The sequence below is a fragment of the Hippoglossus hippoglossus genome, chromosome 4, assembly GCF_009819705.1.
Source record: "Hippoglossus hippoglossus isolate fHipHip1 chromosome 4, fHipHip1.pri, whole genome shotgun sequence".
NCBI lineage: Eukaryota > Metazoa > Chordata > Actinopteri > Pleuronectiformes > Pleuronectidae > Hippoglossus > Hippoglossus hippoglossus.
In genome coordinates this window covers 28355994-28377640 of record NC_047154.1, presented here as the reverse complement: position 1 = coordinate 28377640, position 21647 = coordinate 28355994, and the positions used below count along the sequence as shown (strand labels likewise).

At 44.8% G+C, this 21647-nt stretch overlaps 2 protein-coding genes across 5 annotated transcripts in view; both read left to right on the top strand.

Annotated features, from left to right (window-relative positions):
- palm1a (paralemmin 1a) overlaps positions 1–9122 on the top strand; it is a 10650-nt gene extending 1528 nt beyond the window's left edge. For 2 of the 4 annotated variants that reach the window (XM_034582301.1, XM_034582300.1), the window contains 8 exons: positions 1807–1852; positions 2557–2646; positions 2774–2901; positions 3027–3078; positions 3248–3269; positions 4351–4407; positions 6909–7040; positions 8183–9122. In XM_034582301.1, the coding sequence (XP_034438192.1) occupies positions 1807–1852; positions 2557–2646; positions 2774–2901; positions 3027–3078; positions 3248–3269; positions 4351–4407; positions 6909–7040; positions 8183–8763 (1108 nt within the window). In that variant the 3' untranslated portion in view covers positions 8764–9122. The remainder of the gene's footprint in view (positions 1–1806; positions 1853–2556; positions 2647–2773; positions 2902–3026; positions 3079–3247; positions 3270–4350; positions 4408–6908; positions 7041–8182) is intronic. The other 2 variants (XM_034582302.1, XM_034582303.1) reach the window with 2 other exon arrangements.
- A 1266-nt stretch (positions 9123–10388) lies between these two features.
- rtca (RNA 3'-terminal phosphate cyclase) lies at positions 10389–14443 on the top strand. The gene is made up of 11 exons (XM_034582296.1): positions 10389–10619; positions 10742–10842; positions 11030–11173; positions 11753–11876; positions 11964–12022; positions 12102–12243; positions 12962–13083; positions 13165–13223; positions 13690–13784; positions 13864–13968; positions 14206–14443. The coding sequence occupies exons 1-11, from the start codon at positions 10542–10544 to the stop codon at positions 14299–14301; spliced, it is 1125 nt and encodes a 374-aa protein (XP_034438187.1). The 5' UTR covers positions 10389–10541; the 3' UTR covers positions 14302–14443.
- Positions 14444–21647: the final 7204 nt, after the last annotated feature.

Genomic DNA, 21647 nt, shown 5'->3' with positions numbered 1-21647 from the left:
TGTGTGTGTTCTGTGTCTGTGTGTGTGTGTGTCTGTGTGTACTGTGTGTGTGTGTGTGTCTGTGTGTACTGTGTTTGTGTGTGTGTATGTGAAGTCAGTGAAGTGAACGTGTTGGACCAGATCACACATCAATAATTTATAATAACATTGATCAGTTTTTTAATGAAGGATCTGATTTGTGATCAATAGCAGCCATGAACTTCTCTTCAAAATAAAAGCATGAAGCTGAATGAACTCCAGGAATTTAAAGATATATAAAATAAATAGATCGAATTCCTGTGATGTTCTATTCTAGATTTTTTGTCATATTCTATGATAGATTTTGTTGAGTCCTCTCTTCTTAAAAACATGGGCCTTTTTTTAAAGATAAGATAAATGTAGGTTATTGAAGGCTGATGCTACTTCCTGTGCGTTTGTTTTACGTTTCTGTGAAGGTGACAGATAAGTCATTATCTGTACTGCTCTGATCTATTTAACATCTAATTTGACTTTTTACGTTCGGTCCATGTCCCATATGCTAACATCGAGGAGGCGGGTTTATGATCTATACTGCAGCCAGACACCAGGGGGCGATAGAGATAATTCAACTTCAATTTTGAGAGTTGTCACATAGTCCATCTTGCCTGTTAAAGGGATAGTTCACTGAAAAATGAAAATCCCCTCATTATCTACTCACCACTATGCGGATGGAGGGGGGGGGGGTGAAGTGTTTGCCTAGGCGACCTCTTCTTCAGACGTAATAACACAACAGAAAAAGGAGAACAAGCCTCCATGCTGCTCCTGTGGTGACATCAAGCGTCCACAAGCCCCGACGTTCAACTGGAAACAAGATCATTATGTTTTAAGCCTAAATGTCCACTGGAAGTGGCTAAGCTAGCAGACGTAGCCACACCATGGCGTGTCCGAGGGTCAGTGAACGCACCTCGTAGGAAGATATCAGAGACTTTTTTACCCAGAATTCAGGCTGTTGTCCCTAAAGTCTCTAAAAGCAGAGGAGGAGCCAGAGCTTTCAGCATCAAGCTCGTCTCCTGTGGAATCATCTCAGTTTCAGTTCTGGAGGCAGACTCCCTCTGTACGTTGAAGATTCAAACCTTCCGTTAGGATAAAGTTATAGTTCGAGCCGGTCCAGGTTTGTCTTGGACCTTAGTTCTGCTGCTGTAGGTTTAGTATGTCGGGGACACGTGACACATGGAGCTTCTCTTTCCTCTTCTCCATCTCAATCACATTAATGTCTCATCAACACATGTTACTGACGTGACTTCTTCACCAGAGTCCTGCTGCGTCATCGTTTGTAGATCAAGGATCAAAGCTGCAGCCACATCATGGATCCTGATGGTGTCAGCTGATCGAGGACTATGATCACAACCAGACTTCTTGATACACAACATGTCTCCTCACATCTTCTACCTTCACTGACAGGAAGTCCTCAGTTCATCTGCTCCTTCATCTCCATCAGACATTATGTATAAATACTAAACATGATGTTACAAACTGGTTTTTGTGTCTGTGTCTTCATCGTGTGTGTCAGCACTTTTTCACCAGAGAGATTTGTTTTAATTTCTTCATGTTTGTGTCCCGTGTTAGAAGCTCCTCCCCCCCCCCCCCCCACTCACTCAGTGAATCAGTGGAGGATCCTCTGCTGTGTTCACACTGCTCCTGGATTTAGACTTTATACAGGAGCTCAGGAGGAGGAAGACAAACTGAGTCTGATCCTCCAGAGAAGATCCAGAGAACTGAGGAACTCAGTCTGAAAGTAAAGAGCTCCGCCCCCTCCCACATCCTAACCACTCTCTCTCTCTCTCTCAGGGCAAGTCAGGATCTCTGTGAGCAGGATCGACTGCAGCTCATCACAGTGAGTCACACACACACACACACACACACACACACACACACACACACACACACACACACACACACTCACACACATGTTTGTACATCTATCTTAGTGAGGGTTAGGGTTGACATAATGCATTCCCTAGCCCCTAACCCCAACCATCCAAACGAAATGCCTAACCCTTAACTTAACCTAAACCTATTCCAAACAGTCCATTAAAGGGGGGGTCACAAAGTGAGGACTCACTCCATAGGTTGAAGACTCAAACTGGTCCTCAAAATGATAGCTGTACAAGAGCACACATACACACGCACATGCACATGCACATGTACACACACACATACACACACACACACACACACACACACACACACACACACACACACCACACACACACTTGTTTAATATGTGGGTCACATGTTCTGGTCCAAAATGACTCAGGCTCCTCCCAGTGGAGCTGAAACCAAACTAAAACCACGGTGATGATCTGGTCAGTTTCTCTGAGATGTTTAGAGACAATGAGCTGAGTCTGAAGTTCTGGGTCAACCAGGCCTTGATCTCTTTAAGAGGGTTGAGGTTAGTTTGGGTTAGTTTTGGATAGTTGGGGTTAGTTAATGTTAAGTTAGTTCCTGAAGTTGAACTAAGTGATTAGATTCATCAGGCTCCATTGATATGTACAGCTGGGAGCCGTCTGCCTCACTATGTTTCCCATCATGCCTCAGGAGAAGAGGAAGTGGCAGACAGAGGTCGAGAGCAGGAAACGACAGCTGGAGGACGACAGGAGAACTCTGCAGCACCTGAAGGTGAGACAGGTAGAGACAGACAGACAGATATCAAACATCGTTATCGCATATCGCATGTTTTCTTAATATCGTGCAGCCCTGTTATCTGTATATAGTATTTATACAGATAAATGTTTGACGAGTTTACTGTGTTCAGTCAAAGGCTCTGAGGGAGCGATGGCTTCTAGACGGAGCGCCCTCTGCTGGACCAGACCAGGATAACGTCAAGAAACAACTGGAGCAGGACGAGGCCACGACCAGGAACCTGGAGGAGACCATCAACAGGTCTAATCTGATCCAAATAATCTGATCTAATCTGATCTAAAGTAAAACCAGGAGCCTGGAAGAGACCATCAACAGGTCTAATCTGATCCATTATATAATGATGAATTAACTTGTGTGTGTTGTAGGTTGGAACTGGAGCTGCTCGGTCTTCTGTGTCAGACTGAAACACAAACCACGGTGAGTCTCTCCTCTGGGCTCTGCAGATTTAATCAGATATGTGATCAGATTATAGTATTGCTTTTGTTCATATTGTGTTGTAACAGTTTAACCTGTAGGAGGCGCTGTTTAATTTTTTATAGATGTAGTTTTAGGTTTCATTTTGTGACATGTAACATGTTTCCTTCAGATGTCAACAGGATCCAATGAAGGTAAAAATCTTATCATCATCATCATCATCATCACCATCTTAATTTTCTTCATCATCATCATCTTCATCATCTTCACCATCATCTTCATCATTCATCATCATCATCATCATCATCATCATCATCATCATCTTAATTTTCTTCATCATCTTCATCACCATCATCATCATCATCATCATCATTATCTTCATCATCTTCATTTTCTTCATCATCTTCATCATCTTCATCACCATCATCATCATCATCATTTTCTTCATCATCTTCATCATTCATCTTCATTTTCTTCATCATCATCTTCATTATCATTATCTTCATCATTCATCATCATCTTCATTTTCTTCATCATCATCATTATCTTCATAATCATCATCATCATCTTCATCATCATCATCATCATCTTTATCTTTATCTTTATCTTCATCATCACCATCCTCATCATCACCATCTTAATTTTCTTAATTTTCTTCATCATCATCATCTTCATCATCTTCACCATCATCTTCATCATTCATCATCATCATCATCATCATCATTATCTTCATCATCATCTTCATTTTCTTCATCATCTTCATCACCATCATCATCATCATCATTTTCTTCATCTTCATCATCATCTTCATCATCATTATCTTCATCATTCATCATCATCATCATCTTCATAATCATCATCATCATCTTCATCATCATCATCATCACCATCATCATCATCATTATCTTCATCATCACCATCATCATCATCATCATCATCATCAACATCATCATTATCTTCATCATCATCATCTTCATCATTCATCATCATCATCTTCATCGCTCTCTTCATCATTCATCATCATCATCATCATCATCATATTCATTATCTTCATCGTCATCATCTTCATCATCTTCATCTTCTTCAGTTAGCAGTAATCAGAATGTAAAAGTCATCTTACACTATTTATTACATTTGAGGGTTCTGTAGTCACAATGCAGTGTAATCAGATTACAGTAATTATCTATATTAGCATGAATACAGTAATCAGATTACAGTCTGTTGTGATTGACTCACTGTGACTCCTCCTCCTTCTTCCCATGATCCTTTGCAAAGCTCACAAAAGTCCTCGAATGAACAAATCAAGAGAAACGACGGAGGAGATGAAGAGAGGTGATAAACACTCAGATCTGTCTCTACCTGTCTGTCTTCATCTGTCTGTCTCTACCTGTCTGTCTCTACCTGTCTGTCTTCATCTGTCTGTCTCTACCTGTCTGTCTTCATCTGTCTGTCTCTACCTGTCTGTCTTCATCTGTCTGTCTTCATCTGTCTGTCTCTACCTGTCTGTCTTCATCTGTCTGTCTTCATCTGTCTGTCTCTACCTGTCTGTCTTCATCTGTCTGTCTGTCTTCATCTGTCTGTCTTCATCTGTCTGTCTCTACCTGTCTGTCTTCATCTGTCTGTCTCTACCTGTCTGTCTTCATCTGTCTGTCTATACCTGTCTGTCTTCATCTGTCTGTCTTCATCTGTCTGTCTCTACCTGTCTGTCTTCATCTGTCTGTCTCTACCTGTCTGTCTTCATCTGTCTGTCTTCATCTGTCTGTCTCTACCTGTCTGTCTTCATCTGTCTGTCTCTACCTGTCTGTCTTCATCTGTCTGTCTTCATCTGTCTGTCTCTACCTGTCTGTCTTCATCTGTCTGTCTCTACCTGTCTGTCTTCATCTGTCTGTCTTCATCTGTCTGTCTCTACCTGTCTGTCTTCATCTGTCTGTCTCTACCTGTCTGTCTTCATCTGTCTGTCTCTACCTGTCTGTCTTCATCTGTCTGTCTTCATCTGTCTGTCTCTACCTGTCTGTCTTCATCTGTCTGTCTCTACCTGTCTGTCTTCATCTGTCTGTCTCTACCTGTCTGTCTCTACCTGTCTGTCTCTACCTGTCTGTCTTCATCTGTCTATCTTCATTTGTCTGTCTCTACCTGTCTGTCTTCATCTGTCTATCTTCATCTGTCTGTCTCTACCTGTCTGTCTTCATCTGTCTATCTTCATCTGCCTGTCTCTACCTGTCTGTCTCTACCTGTCTGTCTTCATCTGTCTGTCTCTACCTGTCTGTCTTCATCTGTCTGTCTTCATCTGTCTGTCTCTACCTGTCTGTCTTCATCTGCCTGTCTGTCTTCATCTGTTTGTCTTCATCTGTCTATCTTCATCTGTCTGTCTCTACCTGTCTGTCTTCATCTGTCTGTCTTCATCTGTCTGTCTCTACCTGTCTGTCTTCATCTGTCTGTCTCTACCTGTCTGTCTCTACCTGTCTGTCTTCATCTGTCTGTCTCTACCTGTCTGTCTTCATCTGTCTATCTTCATCTGTCTATCTCTACCTGTCTGTCTTCATCTGTCTGTCTTCATCTGTCTATCTTCATCTGTCTATCTCTACCTGTCTGTCTTCCTCTGTTTGTCTTCATCTGTCTATCTTCATCTGTCTGTCTCTACCTGTCTGTCTTCATCTGTCTATCTTCATTTGTCTGTCTCTACCTGTCTGTCTTCATCTGTCTATCTTCATCTGTCTGTCTCTACCTGTCTGTCTTCATCTGTCTATCTTCATCTGCCTGTCTCTACCTGTCTGTCTCTACCTGTCTGTCTTCATCTGTCTGTCTCTACCTGTCTGTCTTCATCTGTCTATCTTCATCTGTCTGTCTTCATCGGCCTATCTTCATCTGTCTGTCTTCATCGGTCTATCTTCATCTGCCTGTCTCTACCTGTCTGTCTTCATCTGTCTATCTTCATCTGTCTATCTCTACCTGTCTGTCTTCATCTGTCTGTCTTCATCTGTCTATCTTCATCTGTCTATCTCTACCTGTCTGTCTTCATCTGTTTGTCTTCATCTGTCTATCTTCATCTGTCTGTCTCTACCTGTCTGTCTTCATCTGTCTATCTTCATTTGTCTGTCTCTACCTGTCTGTCTTCATCTGTCTGTCTCTACCTGTCTGTCTCTACCTGTCTGTCTTCATCTGTCTATCTTCATTTGTCTGTCTCTACCTGTCTGTCTTCATCTGTCTATCTTCATCTGTCTGTCTCTACCTGTCTGTCTTCATCTGTCTATCTTCATCTGCCTGTCTCTACCTGTCTGTCTCTACCTGTCTGTCTTCATCTGTCTATCTTCATCTGTCTGTCTTCATCGGTCTATCTTCATCTGCCTGTCTCTACCTGTCTGTCTTCATCGGTCTATCTTCATCTGTCTGTCTCTACCTGTCTGTCTTCATCTGTCTGTCTCTACCTGTCTGTCTTCATCTGTCTATCTTCATCTGCCTGTCTCTACCTGTCTGTCTTCATCGGTCTATCTTCATCTGTCTGTCTCTACCTGTCTGTCTTCATCTGTCTGTCTCTACCTGTCTGTCTTCATCTGTCTATCTTCATCTGCCTGTCTGTCTTCATCTGTCTATCTCTACCTGTCTGTCTTCATCTGTCTGTCTCTACCTGTCTGTCTTCATCTGTCTATCTTCATCTGCCTGTCTCTACCTGTCTGTCTTCATCGGTCTATCTTCATCTGTCTGTCTCTACCTGTCTGTCTTCATCTGTCTGTCTCTACCTGTCTGTCTTCATCTGTCTATCTTCATCTGCCTGTCTCTACCTGTCTGTCTCTACCTGTCTGTCTTCATCTGTCTGTCTGTCTCTACCCTTTCAGCGATGTACTCAGTGGAGATTAAGGTCGAGCGAGACAGACAGACGGGGGAAAGCCGGGTCCTGTCCACTAACACCACACTTCCTGTTGACCTCTCGCAGCAAGGGGTCAAAGTTTATGAGGACGAGCAGAAAGGTGACGTCAGTAAACAAACAAACAAAGAAAGAGGAGCAGAGCTTTAGTAGAAGTTTCCAGATATAAACAACAGACTATAAATAAAGGACACGTCTCCACTTCCTCCAGAAGCTAAAATATCTCCGATACAAACGCTGCCACCTTGTGGTGATGACATCATTAACAGTCTGTTCAGCAGTGATGGCAGAGGCATGGCATCGAGGCCCCGCCCAGGTCGAGAAGATTTTAAGTTCTGAAGTAATATGCATCACTTTTTTATTTCGGCTTTTCCTTGTTGATGTGGATTCAATTATTTTCTTCTCGGATTGAATCGTACCTTTTATGATTTTAAGATTATTTTGGTTTTAGATTCATTGTCTTGACATAATGGGACCATGTTGGAAATAAGTTTATTTAACCTAAACATGTTATCCTATGGATCTTTTTCATGAATAAGAATCAATCAATCACACTTTTGACCAATCATGAGTCAGTCTCAGCTGTCAATCATGACGTCTTGTTTTTATATCATCAAATAACTGATTCAAACCAAACTGACCAGAAACACTTGAACAAACATCAGAGAGATAAGAACGACCTGAAATGACAGAAAACATTTTTGACAAACTTTTATTTAACGTCTACTTTGATATTTTTTCGTTGGTCAAGGTCCCATCTGCTCACATGGAGGAGGAGAGGTTTATGACCTATACTGCAGCCAGACACCAGGGGGCGATGCAGTCGTCATGTTGTCCATCTTTATTTACTGTCTGTGGTTTAAACATTGAACTTTCCTCTGAAAATATTAAGAATTTATACCGAAAGATGTCGACTTCTCTGAAAGTGAAACTGACTCAGCTTCATGCGCACGCACCTGTCAATCACCTGTCAATCACCTGTCAATCATCTACTAATTACCTGACAGTGACGAGTCTCCAGCTGAAGGTCTGATGATTCTTTGAAGAGCCTCTTTCCTTGTTGTGTACTCAGGTGAACTTCTTACCTGGATGCAGTGATGTCACAGTGTATGACAGTACATTGTGACATCACTACAGGTGGATCCTGGTGCAGCAGGAGAATCGTCAGTTTCTATTGGTCGTTCAGCTGGAGATCAGCTGTGACCTGTAATGAGCAGATTTCCTGATCCTGTGTCTGTCTCTTAGTCGTCCATGAGGTGAACGGTGAGGACGGCGTCCACCTGCTTAGCTCCTCAGAGGTTGATGAGCTCATCCTCAAAGCAGACGAAGCTTTGATGATGTCACAGACTGTTTCCACGGTGACCTCGATACCAACAGTGGAGTACCAGGAGGAGGCGGAGCCAGAGCTGCCACACATCTCGGTGGAGATCACAGGGCTGGAGGCAAAACCTCTCTCCGAGCCAAGTGTGGCAGATGCCAGCGCAGAGAACCCGGTCACCATGGTGTTCATGGGATACCAGAGCGTGGAGGACGAGTCTGAGACCAAGAAGGTGCTGGGGCTGCAGGGGACGGTGACGGCCGAGCTCGTGCTCATCGACGACGCCGATGGCAAAACGTCACCGGGAGGAGGAGGGATGGATGACGGCGACAGCAGAGCCAAGACAACACAGCATCCCCCTGCCTCCGCCGCCTCCACCCCACTGACAACCACCAGACCTCCAGCGGCGACGCCAGCAAGTAACAGGGAGTCGGCGGGGGAGGCCGAGGGAAGAGTGGTGGACTTACAGAAGGAGAAGCAGGCGTGCAAGTGCTGCAGCATCATGTGATCCTGAAGGGGGCACTGCTTTACAATCTAATATATTAATACAAGTAAAACGTTAACTCCACCCACTAACCTAAACCACGCCTTTAACAATATGACATCACTTCCTGCTTCCTGTTAAATAAAACCAGGCCCATTTTTTTGTATCTTCTGAAGCTTTTTACTTTTGTACTTGTCATGTTGAGACACCTGACATATCATATTAGCATTAGCTTCGGGGTTAGCATTAGCGCCAGGGTTAGCGTTAGCTTCAGGGTTAGCATTTCTGTCAGGGGTAGCATAAGTGTCTCATTCATCTGTATCAACTTTGCTGCTGCTTCTGGTTTTATAAAATAAAAATTCCTTGAGACTCAAATGCCTTTATTTTTTTTATTTCAGTCTGTCCCCTCAATTAATCAATCACACTTTATTCGTCTCATATTCCCAGTTTGTCTCATAGATGTTAACAAGGAGCAACTTCCTCTGTTCTTTACTCAACAAGAGTCAAACTACAGAGAAACTTTATGAACAGTGAATAAAGTTCAGAGTCACGTGAGGATCAAGTACAAAAGATGCTGTGGTGGCAATTTCTGTGAATCAAGCACAAAGTCAAACACTTGTCTTTCTGTAAGTTTAATCCAGCATCTGCAGATGGACTCACAGTACACATCACCTGAATGACATGTGCAAATGAGCAAAGAACAGAGATGAGAGTTGTGTTCTTATAACCCACAGCCCCTCCCCTTGGGTGTGTACAGGTAGTTATTACCCTCCTGATGTCTTATCAGGTTGGAGACATCCTGCCTTCATGTCTCTGTGGAAAACCCCTGGAGTGAGACCCCAGATGTGAGATCCCAACCATTTGCAAAGAGACACCATAAAGTTAAGGCTTCAAGAGGCCATGAAGTAAAAGTCACTGAGCAATAATCGTAAACCTAAAGTTGCCTTTTCGATGAACAATCTGGTCAATCTTCCACATACACGTCTGCTCATGCAACATCACATCCACAAATGAAAAATGTCCATTACAATGCTGATGGAACTGAACACATCAACAGGATTTACTACATTGATGAGAAGAAACACTTTGTAACATCATGTTTAAAGTATTTATACATAATGTCTGATGGAGATGAAGGAGCAGATGAACTGAGGACTTCCTGTCAGTGATGGTAGAAGATGTGAGGAGACATGTTGTGTATCAAGAAGTCTTAATCATACATAAATCACACACTAACGCTTAAAACGTGGTGTCAATGATCTCGTCTCTAGTGGATGTCAGGGCTTGTGGACACTTGATGACCTCACAGGAGCAGATATGGAGGCAGGTTATGTTTTTTCTGTTGTTTTATTACGTCTGAAGAATCGGTCACTATTTTCTTCAAATGTATTGGATTCTGCTGCAACACTGTTTACACCTGAAACTCCAAGTGCTTTGTGGACTCAATCACTCCCCCCCCCCACAAGAAGTGTGTTAGGAAAGACATCAAAGAATATAGATCATCTTCTCATCAACTATTTAAGAGAAACAGGATTTCAGAAGATAATTCCATTTTTGTTTAGTTCTGTTTAGTTTGCTGCTCCACACTCCAGTCCAGAGGGTGGCGGTAATGCACCTATAAGCTGGTTTGCACCAGAAGAAGAAGAAGAAGCAGAAGTAGAAGAAGAAGAAGCAGCAGCCGCAGTAGCAGTGCAGCAGAAGAAGCAGCAGAAGAAGAAGAGATAAAAGAAAGAATAAGAGTAAGAGTAAGAAGCTGCATCGTCATCGTCTCGCGGGGAATCACTGAGTGTTTGCCGCTGAACATGGAGCCGCTGAACACGGAGCCGCTGAACACGGAGCCGGGGTCGGAGCAGCAGATCGACGGCAGCTTGATGGAGGGAGTGAGTCGCTCTTTGTTAGCGGAGAAATGATCATGCTAACAGGCTAGCAGCAGGCTAACAGAGCAGCCTGTGGTGAGTGTCGGCTGATGTGTGCTCTCTCTCCCGGTGTGTCTCCTCCGCAGGGCGGACAGATCCTCCGTGTGTCTGCGGCGCTCAGCTGCATCACCGGCTCGGCCATCAAGATCAGCAACATCCGAGCCGGCAGGAGCTCACCGGGGCTCAGGTTAGCTCACAGGCTAACAAGCTAACAGGCTAATGTTAGACTACACATCAACAAACAACAATACACACTGTCATTTAAATTAACTCCGGTTAGTTGTTAAATGTTCATTCATATTGTGTGTGTGTGTGTGTGTGTGTGTGTGTGTGTGTGTGTGTGTGTGTGTGTGTGTGTGTGTGTGTGTTTTCAGGCCACAGCACCTCAGCGGCCTGCAGCTGGTCTCAGACCTGTGTTGTGGTGTTCTGCAGGGAGCCACCATCAGCTCCACTGACGTGAGTCTGACTCCAGGTCAGATCCGGTCTGGAAACCACACGGCCGACACGCAGACAGCGGGGTGAGAGCGCCCTCTGCAGGTGGAATAAATGAATTCACCTCACCCTTTAGTTTTCCTTTTCAGATGAACCAAAGTTCTCAGTTAACTTCGTTGTTCATTGTTCTTCAAGCAAAACAGGAGGATTTCAATTCAAAAGCTGCAAGATCGTTCTTTGTTCTCGTCTCTGACGCGACCAGTCGTAAAAGTGTCCGACTTGACGTCTGTGTTCTGTTACTCCGCCCTCAGCCTCTGGAAGATCACGTCCTAGTTGTTTCCATCATTGATGAGAAAAACAGTTTAACATAAATGAAGAGGTGTATCAATGTTTAAAATTTTTGTAGAAAAGAAAAAGTCTAAGAGATAAAGTGATGACAGATGTGATGATGGAGACATTGTCAGTTATATTGTTTATCTACGTCATCTGGTTATAATCATCATCATCCACCGTCAGCTGACATCACGAACCACAGATTGAAACAGGACCAAAGTTTCGATTTATAGAATCACTAATGTGTGTGTGTGTGTGTGTGTGTGTGTGTGTGTGTGTGTGTGTGTGTGTGTGTGTGTGTGTGTGTGTGTGTGTGTGTGTGTGTGTGTCAGGAGTGTGGGTCTGCTGTTGCAGGTTGCGTTGCCTTGTGCTCTGTACGCTGACGCCTCCTCACAGCTGATTCTGAAAGGAGGAACAAACGCTGAGATGGCTCCTCAGATTGACTACACACTCAAAGTTAATACACACAAACTCACAACATTTTTATACACACTCAAAGTTAATACAAACACACTCAGTTGATTTTCTGTGTTTCTTCTTCAGGTGTTTAAACCCATCGTTGAAAAGTTCGGTGTCAACTTTGACTGTGACGTCAGACTGAGGTCAGAGGTCACGTCTGTTAAGTGGAGATGGTAGAGACTGAGTGTGTCTGTGTGTGTATTAACTGTGTGTGTGTTTCAGAGGGTACTATCCTAAAGGGGGGGGTGAGGTGATGGTGAAGGTAAATCCAATCAAAGAGCTGCAGCCCGTCACCATGATGGAGAGAGGAAACATCACCAAGATCCACGGCCGAGCCTTTGTTGCTGGAGTCCTGCCCTACAGGGTAAAGTTACAGCACTGCTTTTATTGCACAGGGTCACAGACAGGAAGTGATGGAGGACAGAGACGTGACCTCCTAAACAAGGCAATTTTCTGTCAGAGTGAGCGCTCTTCACGTTCATGCTGCTTCCTGTTGTAAAATCTTTCAATCTAATCAGGTCTTGGTCAGTCTCTGCCCTCTGCTGACTGGCGGTGGAATTACAGCTCACAGCAACGTATCATGCATTAGCGTAGTTAGCACACATTAGCTTGGCTCGTTATCTCCATCCTCCTGAGAACAGAGGGGAAAAAATGTCTTTCATATTTGCCTTAAAAAATATAATACAATCAAGACTTTAAAATTATTTTTTAAATTGACAGCAGGTGAAAGGATCAACAACTTTACACAGTAAAAAGAACAAGTGTTTGTCTATGAAACCAACAATTCAATGATTATTCAGATTTACCCTCTTGTGTTTCTTCACTGGTTTGTGAACAGTTTTATTTTCTGAATGTTTTAACATGATGTGGAACTAAAGTAGTTTATTCTTATTGTGAAGGAGTCATGCTGATGTGAATCTGTGATAAAGAAATGTCAAATGAAAGAAGAGAACTAGTCATTAAGCAAACATCTTTAAATTCAATCTGTACAATCACTAAACTTTAGATCAAGATCCAAAGAAATCAGAGACAATGTTCAAAAACTGATGTGTTAACTTAACGTGTGTTTACTTTCTCCTCAGTTGGCTAAAGACATGGCGGCGGCGGCGGTTCGAACCATCAGGAAGGAGATCAAAGAGCTGTACGTCAATATTCAGCCGCTGCAGGAGAAAGAGAAGGCCACCGGTAACGGCAACGGCATCATGTAAGCTTGGACCACCTGCCGGCATCACACTGCAGCAGTGACATATATGTGCTGCTCTCTGATTGGTTCCTGTCGTTTCAGAATCTTTGCTGAGTCGTCGACAGGTTGTATGTTCGCAGGTTCCGCTCTGGGGAAGAAAGGTGAGCATAAACCTGAACCAGCAGGGGGAACAACCCTCATTTACATGATGTCATTAAAGAGTTTTGTTCATTAAAGGCGGTGATAGTGGTTCTGAGGAACAACAGTTTGAAAACAAACACACCCCTCCTCTCACTGTTCCTTTTAGAAGCTCCATGCTTGTGCATTGCCAAGGTAACCAATGATCTCAACTGAATTAGCTACCACAAACATTAGCGTAACGACACGTTCAACAACCCGAATCAGTGGCTTTAGTGACTGTTTGCTCTTGATGCAGCAGCACTGTTAGTGACAGGCTGCTGCCCCTCCGAGGACGTTTTGTGCTGGGGGGGTGTCGGGTCGTTATCTTCTGTAGGTTAGCTGTCTGAGCTGCAGTGAAGACTATTGTGGGTATAACGTCCTGTGAGATAGCATGTTCGCATTTCCGGTGGCTAACAGTATTTGCTATGTTCCGTGTGTGTGTGTCAGGTGTATATGCTGATGAAATTGGTTTTGAAGCAGCTGAGATGTTGTTGAGAAACATCCGACATAATGGCTGCGTGGACGAGTTCCTGCAGGACCAGGTGAGACACACGCCTGTGACCTCACTGTGACCTCACTGTGACCTCACTTTGAATCACATGACCTCCTCTTCCTCCTCAGCTCATCATCTTCATGGCATTGGCGAAGGGAACGTCTCGGATTAGAACGGGTGCAGTGACGCTGCACACGCAGACGGCCATACACATCGCAGAGCAGCTCACTTCGGTCAGACTCGCTCAATCACACGCACTCAGCAGAACTTTCTAGTAAAATGTTAAATAATCGTCAGTAACGAGTAAATTAAAATGTGATTTGATTTTTGTTACATATATATTATCGTTTTTTGTCCCTTGAGACTGAAGTGAGATACTAAACGACAGGGTTCACTGAGTGATGAGCTCATCACTGCCTCCAGCTGTTTCTGTCTCTTCATCTGGATTCACACATGTTTTTATGTTTCAGGCAAAGTTCACGATAACAAAGTGTGAAGATGAGCTGACCAGCGTAACCTACGTCATTGAGTGTCAAGGATCAGGAGTCCAGAACCGCAACCTGTAGCCTGGAACACCGCCGACAAACAGCCGGAACACAGCAGCCTGTGTTGTCTGGACTCGGCAGCTCTGTCATGGCCGATCCGCTCAGCTTCTCGGGTGTTTCATTAAATACTGTAAAAAACAAATAAAAGTATTTTCAACATTCACTTTTGTTTCTGTTTTTACTGAGTTCCATGAAAAAATCGAATTGGATAAAACACAGATTCTGATGAGTTCACATGTCCATACGAACACATCAGAAACACTTTAACATGTTCACATGTTCAAATGGAAACAAGACTTTAAAGACGTGAAACTCAGGGGACACCATGATGAGCTGTGTGGCCTGCAGGGGGCGCTGACATGAGGTCAGCTGCAGGTCACAGCTGGGTCTGACAGGTGAGGTGGGTGTGGTCTGAAACAGTGACATCATGAAGAAATGAATATTGTGACATGTTGAAAATGTGACCAGTGTTGGATTCTGGGAACTGTAGTCTGTTTCTGACAGGTGAGATTCTGTCCCAGCAGGAAGACGACAGGTGACCTGCACGTCTCATCTTTTCCGTGATGTCAGTGTGTTGTTGTCCCTCTTTCAGTCGGGTACAGTGTGTACAGCAGGAAGTGCTGCACGGACCTGAGTGTGTTGAAACCTGAGGAGGCTGTAAACTCACACCTCTGTCCCCTCTGGAACCAGAAGTAACTGGATCTGGATCACCTGACACCTCCTCTTAGTCCGGCCCTGTCCTCACAGTTTGCTTGCAGCCCTGCAGTATGGCGGTCACCGGGGCCTGGAGTACACATCAGGACGACCCCCGGATCCTCCAACCAGGACCAGGACTCGGGTCAGGGCCGGAGCCAGGACAAGGGGCAGGACCAGGGCTGGGGTCAGGACCAGGTCCAGCTACAAACCGTGTTTGGATCTCTCTGATTGCAGGTGAGTTTAACACAAACTAAAAGACTAAAGATCTAATGTGAGATTTAAAATGGCGAACAGGGCACATGACAACTTTTATGAGCCTTTCGTTTCGGTCCCACACTTGAACTAATTGTCCTATTAGACTCAAAACGTTTCTGAAACATCGTCATTGCCACACAGAAGAAAAAGAAAAACTGTTGGCTGCCAACGAGGAAAACTTCCCTGCAGCTGCAAGATTCGCAGAGACTGCAATAAAATATCTGAACAACAAAGTTAAAGATTTTGGGAGACAACTGAAAGAAATCTGAGGTGTTTGCCAGCATCATACAACGTACAGCAAGTCCAACATGGAAGATAAAGAGCACTCAGACTTGAAGAAAGAATATTAAAAGTGGGAAGATACGCTGCTGGAATCTACGACTCTGAGGGCTCAAGCAACAAGGAGAAAACATCAGGGAAGAGATTGAAGCGCTTCTTCCTCACAATCTTTCTGCAGTTGAATGAGAAGATCGGAGATGTGTTCGACTCTGTTCACTGCGTCGGGAGGAGAGAAGAAGTACGGCGCCGCCAGGTCATCATGATTGAGAGGAGGCTCCACCGGGATGCAGCAGAACAAAGGCTCCACTTGCAGCAAGATCTGCTGGCAAGAGAAGAATCTGTGGCTGAAAATCAAGCAGGACGCGTGGTTAAGACTTAGAGTTCACCACCGACATCTGATGGGAGCTTCATGATTCTAAGAACTGTTGATAAAATGCTATTTTTGTGACGAATTCCAAATCCCTATTAGGGACCTGCCTTTAGTTCCTGAGCAACAAAGCTCTGTTATTGTTAAAACCTTATCTAATTTTGCACTTTAGTTATTTAATTTATCTTTTCCATTTTCTTTGATGTCATGAGAAACAACCTTAAACGTTCAACAGTTAACTCTAGAGGCCTAAGAGACAATTTAGAAAGAAAAGCCATGTTTCTTTACTGTAAGAGTAAAACTGTATATTCCTCCAGGAAACACTCAAATGATCTGGATGAGAGATTCTGCTCAACACAACGGGGAGATAACATCCTCTTTTCACATGGTAAACCCAAATCTGCAGGAGTTGCAATTTTGTAAAAAATTGTCCGTCTACTATATCTAATCTGGAAAAAATGGTTAATGCAACACTATGAAAATAGAAACCTACTTGCACAGGTCAAAGAAACTTACAGAAAGATATGTTACAGAAAATGTTTTTATTAGGTGGTGACTGCAACATGGTTCTAGATGATTGGCAGATTCCCTAGCAGACTCTTTTCTTGGTTCAAAACCACAATCAAATCCAGAATTGACTACTGGTTAGTGGCTAGATTCAATTGTTTGTCAGATTTTAAACTGTGAAATGTCCCTGCACCACTTCAGATCACTGCTCTATTCATGTATCGGTAGCTCCTCTAATGCAGTCTGCCAGGAAGAGAGGAAACGTAACGCCAACCTTCTGAAACAAGAACTATTGTAGTGACATAAGAGACTTATCCAAGATGCCTTACAGGACAACTCCATTATACACTCAGAAATGGGAATTCTTCGTCAATATTCATTACCGTTCAGCAAGAGTGTTTTCAGGACAGTAATTCAATTCAATGGCTTTGTTGTCATTGTACAGTGCACAACAAAATTTAAGTGTCTCCAGTGGATCACACATATACCCACACATCAAAAACAGTGGATCACATACACACATAAAAACAGACATGTAAAGACTATATAAATAAGTTAAAAGTCAAGAGTTAAAAATTAAATTGCACATGTTCTGTATTGCACTTATGAAATGTGTCACATGATGGCAGTGATTGGGTTAGGGTAACCCTAACCCATACTTGATTATTTCACAGTGGACCTTTGAGCAGAATGTAGTTCTCTAATTGTACTTGGATAGAAACTTTCCTGGAACCTGCAAGTGCGGGTTTTTAAAGACCTGTAGCGCCTCCCAGAGGGCAGCAAGAGTAAAGAGGTGGTGACTATGTTTTGGCTCGGCTGAGACCACGCGTTTTGTCAATGTCCCTTTAGTGTTGGTAACTGTGTTCCAGTGATGTTGTTTGCGCAGTCTTAATTCCTCTTTTGAAGAGCGTCATGTCTGCCTCAGTGCAGCTAACAAACCACACCAGCATGCTGTTTTGTGAGGATGCTTTCAATGGAGCAATGATGGAAGGAGAGAAGCAGCTGCTGGGACAGCTTGGCTCTTTGCAGCGTCCTGAGGAAATACAGCCGCTGCTGTGCCTTCTTCACCAGAGTCCTGATGTCTGTGGTCCATGTGAGTTCCCTGGGAGATGTGCGGTGCCCAGGAATTTAAGGAGGCCACAGTCTCCACTGGGTCTCCTCTCATGTGTAGGGGAGCAGGGTTCCTCATTCTATTTCCTGAAGTTGATGATCATCTCCTTTGGTTTTATGGTTATTGGTGGATCACCATTTACTGTCAGCTTTGCAGGACTTCATCCCTGTAGGCGAGTTCATCACCATTGGTATCAAGCCAACCACCATGTGTGTAGAGGGAGACCAGGAGAGGACTCAGCATGCACCCCTGTGGGGATCCGGTTGTTGATTCTCAGGGGTGAAGAATGGTGGGTCCCTATCCTGACTGTCTGTGATCTGTTCATCCAACTGCAGAAGTGCTGGTTCATACCCAGGCCCAGTAGTTGGCTCTCCAGTTCTGCTGGGGATGATTGTGTTAAATGCTGAGCTAAAATCTAAAACAGCATCCTCACTATGTGTCCCATGATGTTCCAGGTGGGAAAGTGTAGTGTTGTGTTGATGGCAGCATCCGTTGACCTGTTGGTTCTATAGGCAAACTGGTGCTGGTCCAGGGTGGGTGGAAGATCTGCTTTAATGTGCCTCTGGACCAGCTTCTCGAAGCACTCCATGACAGTGGGTGTGAGAGCTACTGGTCTGTAGTCATTAAGGCTGGTGATTGGATGCTTTCCTTGGGGATAGGCACAATGGTTGCAGATTTGAGGCATTCTGGGACAGTGCATGTTGACAGGGAGAGATTGAGATGTTTGAACCTAAACCTCTGCCAGCTGGTCTGCACAGTCTCTTAGTGCGCTCCCTGGAAAGCCATCAGGACCAGCAGCTTTCCTGGGGTTTACACCTCGAAGCACCCTCCTGACGTCGTCTGTGCAGACAGCGAGTGTTGGGCTGTCTGGTGTTAGTGGTGATATATTCCCAAGATTTGCTTCAGTCATCTCAAGCGAGTGGAGAAATGGTTTAAGCTCCTCTGCAGGGAGTCACTGCTGCTGATGGTTGTTTTTACTGCCTTTGTACTCTGTGAGCTGCTGGATGCCTTGCCATGCCCGCCGTGGATCTCCATCACTAAAATCTCCTTCTATCTTCTGCCTGTAGTCTGCCTTAGCCCCCCTGATGGCTCTCTTCAGATAGGACCTGGCCGTGCTGTAGAGATCGTTGTTTCCTGATCTGAAGGCTGTATTGCGTTCCAGCAGCAGAAGTTTGACTTCCCTATTCATCTATGGTTTGTTGTTGGGAAGGACCAGATGCGTTTATCAACTGTAATACAATCAACACAGTTCTCTATGTAAACAGAAACTGTGGATGTGTAGTCATTTATGTCCCTGCTCTACAAATAAATCCCAGTTTGTGCGCTCAAAGCAGTCCTGGAGTTGAGAGGAAGCCCCCCCCAGGCCATGTCTATATGATTCTCACACGAGGTTTCGAGTTACTTATGAGAGGTTTGTAAGCAGGCGTGAGAAAGAGGGATAGATGGTCAGACAGGCCTAAGTGGGGGAGGCCGGAGACCCTGTATCCTTCCTTAACGTTGCTGTAGACATGGTCTATAGTGTTTAGACCTCTCGTGGGACATGTCACATGTTGGTAAAAGTTAGGGAGGACAGATTTCAGGTTTGCTTGATTAAAGTCTCCAGCTATTATAAAAATTCCATCTAGGTAAGCAGTCAGTGATTTACCAGTTGGTAGTTAGCAGGGCGTCCAGTGCAAGCTTGGTGTTGGCACAAGGTGGCATGTATACAGCCATAGCAATAACGACTGTCTCACTTTAATGTACTCCACATCTGGTGAACAGTGTGTGTCGGTAATGGTTGCATTAGAACACCACCGGTTGTTAGTGTATATGCACAGTCCCCCTCCTTTGACCTTACCGGAGTCACTTGTCCTGTCTTCCCGGTGCGCTGTGCGGCCTGCTAACTCCACAGCCTCGTGGGGATCCCTGTGTTGAGCCAAGTCTCAGTGATGAACAGTACTGAGCAATCCCGCATTGCTTTTTGTGCCGTGATGATAAGCTGCAGTTCATCCATCTTATTGCAGAGCGATCTTGTGTTTGTAGGGTAGATGCTGGCTAGTGCTGGCTTGAAAGGAGCCAGCCTTAACCTGTTTTGGCGGGCTTCAAAACTGGCTCGGTAGCCCCGCTTCTGCCTCCTGTCCCTGCACCGCCTCCTGCGTCTCCCGCTCGGTATGGTAATCCACTGAGACCCCGGCGGACGAGCGATCTCCCCAGGGATCTGGTCGTGTTGGAAGTTACTAATGATGTCACAGGTCAATACAGGTCGTCACAGGTCGTCACAGGTCGTCACAGGTCATCACATGTCGTCACAGGTCATCACATGTCGTCACAGGTCATCACATGTCGTCACAGGTCATCACATCTCGTCACACGTCATCACATGTCGTCACCACAGGTCGTCACAGGTCATCACATGTCGTCACAGGTCATCACATCTCGTCACACGTCATCACATGTCGTCACCACAGGTCGTCACATCTCGTCACACGTCATCACATCTCGTCACAAGTCATCACATCTCGTCACATGTCGTCACAAGTCATCACAGGTCGTCACCACAGGTCGTCACATCTCGTCACACGTCATCACATCTCGTCACAAGTCATCACATCTCGTCACATCTCGTCACACGTCATCACATCTCGTCACACGTCATCACATCTCGTCACAAGTCATCACAGGTCGTCACAAGTCATCACAGGTCATCACAGGTCGTCACGTCGTCACAGGTCGTCACAAGTCATCACATCTCGTCACAGGTCATCACATGTCGTCACCACAGGTCGTCACACGTCATCACATCTCGTCACAAGTCATCACATGTCGTCACCACAGGTCGTCACACGTCATCACATCTCGTCACAAGTCATCACATGTCGTCATCACATCTCGTCACAAGTCATCACATCTCGTCACAAGTCATCACATGTCGTCATCACATCTCGTCACAAGTCATCACATCTCGTCACAGGTCATCACATGTCGTCACCACAGGTCGTCACAAGTCATCACAGGTCGTCACATGTCGTCACAGGTCGTCACAAGTCATCACATCTCGTCACATGTCGTCACCACAGGTCGTCACAAGTCATCACAGGTCGTCACATGTCGTCACAGGTCGTCACAAGTCATCACATCTCGTCACAAGTCATCACATGTCGTCACAGGTCGTCACATGTCGTCACAGGTCATCACATGTCGTCACAAGTCATCACATGTCATCACATGTCGTCACAGGTCGTCACAGGTCGTCACACGTCATCACATGTCGTCACCACATGTCGTCACAGGTCATCACATCTCGTCACAAGTCATCACATGTCGTCACCACAGGTCGTCACATCTCGTCACAGGTCATCACATGTCGTCACTACAGGTCGTCACAAGTCATCACATGTCGTCACATGTCGTCACAAGTCATCACATGTCGTCACAAGTCATCACAGGTCGTCACATGTCGTCACAGGTCGTCACAAGTCATCACAGGTCGTCACATGTCGTCACAGGTCGTCACAAGTCATCACATCTCGTCACAAGTCATCACATGTCGTCACAGGTCGTCACATGTCGTCACAGGTCATCACATGTCGTCACCACAGGTCGTCACAAGTCATCACATGTCATCACATGTCGTCACAGGTCGTCACAGGTCGTCACACGTCATCACATGTCGTCACCACATGTCGTCACAGGTCATCACATCTCGTCACAAGTCATCACATGTCGTCACCACAGGTCGTCACATCTCGTCACAGGTCATCACATGTCGTCACTACAGGTCGTCACAAGTCATCACATGTCGTCACATGTCGTCACAAGTCATCACATGTCGTCACAAGTCATCACATGTCGTCACAAGTCATCACATGTCGTCACAAGTCATCACATGTCGTCACATGTCGTCACATGTCGTCACAAGTCATCACATGTCGTCACATGTCGTCACATGTCGTCACAAGTCATCACATGTCGTCACCACAAGTCATCACATCTCGTCACAAGTCATCACAAGTCGTCACATGTCGTCACATGTCGTCACAGGTCATCACAAGTCATCACATGTCGTCACAGGTCATCACATCTCGTCACAAGTCATCACATGTCGTCACCACAAGTCATCACATCTCGTCACAGGTCATCACATGTCGTCACTACAGGTCGTCACAAGTCATC

Bases quoted from the DNA above. Each gene is read 5' to 3' on its own strand.
- rtca (XM_034582296.1), top strand. From the start codon at position 10,542: ATGGAGCCGCTGAACACGGAGCCGCTGAACACGGAGCCGGGGTCGGAG. The intron at 13,224-13,689 runs GTGAGCATAAAC...TGTGTGTGTCAG, and splicing joins TTCCGCTCTGGGGAAGAAAG to GTGTATATGCTGATGAAATT. The intron at 13,969-14,205 runs GTCAGACTCGCT...TTTATGTTTCAG, and splicing joins TCGCAGAGCAGCTCACTTCG to GCAAAGTTCACGATAACAAA.